The sequence below is a fragment of the Solanum tuberosum genome, unplaced genomic scaffold, assembly GCF_000226075.1.
Source record: "Solanum tuberosum cultivar DM 1-3 516 R44 unplaced genomic scaffold, SolTub_3.0 scf00376, whole genome shotgun sequence".
In the NCBI taxonomy this organism is placed as follows: Eukaryota; Viridiplantae; Streptophyta; class Magnoliopsida; order Solanales; family Solanaceae; genus Solanum; species Solanum tuberosum.
The window spans coordinates 179481-181296 of NW_006239305.1; the positions used below are offsets into that span (position 1 = coordinate 179481).

Here is a 1816-nt window from a genome sequence, read left to right on the forward strand (position 1 = left end):
GGGGGGGGGGATAATCACAGACCAACTAGGTAACTGGGTGATCGGGTTCTCAATAAAAATCAACGCACTTAACGCGTTACATGCTGAAATATTGGCAATTTACTACGGCATGCAACTAGCAATCTCATCACATTTATCCAACATCGAGATAACAACGGACTCAATGGAAGCTTTAAACCAAATAACAAATCTAATTAGCATGTATTTTGAGTTTATCTCTATAATGGGTTGCTAATTGGGTTAATTGTTCGTTTAATAACTTTAACTTAACTTAATCATACACTCGCACAACTTAAAAGAAAGTTTTGAGTTTTGTCTCACCACACCTATCATCAAAAAAAAACTTTCACGTGTTAGGTTCATGGAAACAAAAAATCTGATCCACACATACGTGAACATGTTGTTGATATAATTAAATAAATTAAAATATATCTATTGATCTGATAATTTAATATTTATAAATAAGATGATCATACAATTTTAAATTTGAGTTTCATTTCCAAAGTCGGTGAGACCCAAAAAATGAAATATGACGTTGAGGGTGGGGTGGGTGATTGGAAGCAAAAACATTAGGTTGAAAGTGAAAAATAAATTGCCAATACACAAATTGTACTACTTATATACATCTTAACTAATAAAAAAAAGGCAAGTCAATATCCCTCATTTTTTTGTCAAAATATACTAGCTATTAGAACAGCGACGACTATCATGAGTCTAAATAGAACTGAATGAATACATAGTATTCAAGTAACAATATCTAATTAGCTTGAACTTGAGGCATATATAGTCGCGTCGATTAAGCCCGTTAAGAATGCACAAAGTCTCTTCATTCCACAGCAACATCAGCTATATGAAGCCAATTTCTTTGGAGGAGCTCTACAATCTCTTCATCTCTGGATATTGTAACATGTTAATAGTAAGTATCAAAAATAAAATTAATTAAATGGTTGTATTTATAATGTTATAGGTATATATATGTTCTAATTATTATAATAATAATGTTATATATATATATATATATATATACCTTGATTTAGAAGGAGATTTTGGGGGTTGGTGGCAAAAACGAGGGCCTTCATCATATCCTTCACATGTGATTTCTCCATATTCATCTCTATAACAAACTACACCCGTTGACGTATCTTCAAATACCTATATATTGCGAAAAATCAGTAGACGTTTGTACATGAATTGGTTGATATTTGAAAATAAAATAAAAATAGTACCAATAAGTGAAATTGAGTTGATAAAGGCTATTTGAAAGCTTGTGTTTGGACGGGTGAAAATTAAACTTTGTTTTTCGAACTTCAAATTTCATATTTCAAGTTTGAAATTGAAATAACGTGTCAGTTTGATAAACAATCACTTACATAAAATGATCTCCAAATATTATTTCAAAATTCTAAAACAAAATCTATCGATCGGATGATTAGTCCTCCTACTTATTAGCAGAAAGAAGGATAAATAAACAAAGATAATTGTTATGGTCTCTACCAATTGATATGTTTTGAGCAACAAATGATTTCATATAATTAAGGTAAAAAATAGATCTTGCATGAGCAATTTGTCAAGACCCAATTTCTAAGGTCCTGATGGCGCCTACTATATGACCCACCAGTAGGCAAGATACAAAAGGAGACGGGCAAATCCAGGACGTTGTGTGCTCACCCTTGCCTCCGATCACGACCGCAGCTGGCTCGAATCAACGTCGGTAGCTAGTACTCGAACCTGCATCACGAAAATAGATGCAGAGTGTAGTATGAGTACCAAATCAACAGGTACCCAGTAGGCGTCAGGCCGACTGAGCAAGATAAGC

General features: G+C 33.3%; 1 protein-coding gene and 1 long non-coding RNA gene across 3 annotated transcripts in view; one reads left to right on the top strand and one right to left on the bottom strand.

Moving 5' to 3' along the window:
- The window catches only part of LOC102588107 (uncharacterized), a 29074-nt gene that overhangs the window by 11339 nt on the left and 15919 nt on the right, over window positions 1–1816 (top strand). The gene's annotated exons all lie outside the window — the stretch shown is intronic.
- The window catches only part of LOC107057824 (uncharacterized), a 6552-nt gene continuing 5226 nt past the window's right edge, over window positions 491–1816 (bottom strand). The window contains exons 2-3 of the mRNA XM_015302835.1: window positions 1028–1152; window positions 491–893 (exon numbers count right to left, since the gene is read on the bottom strand). Coding sequence (XP_015158321.1) covers window positions 827–893; window positions 1028–1152 — 192 coding nt within the window. The 3' untranslated portion in view covers window positions 491–826. The remainder of the gene's footprint in view (window positions 894–1027; window positions 1153–1816) is intronic.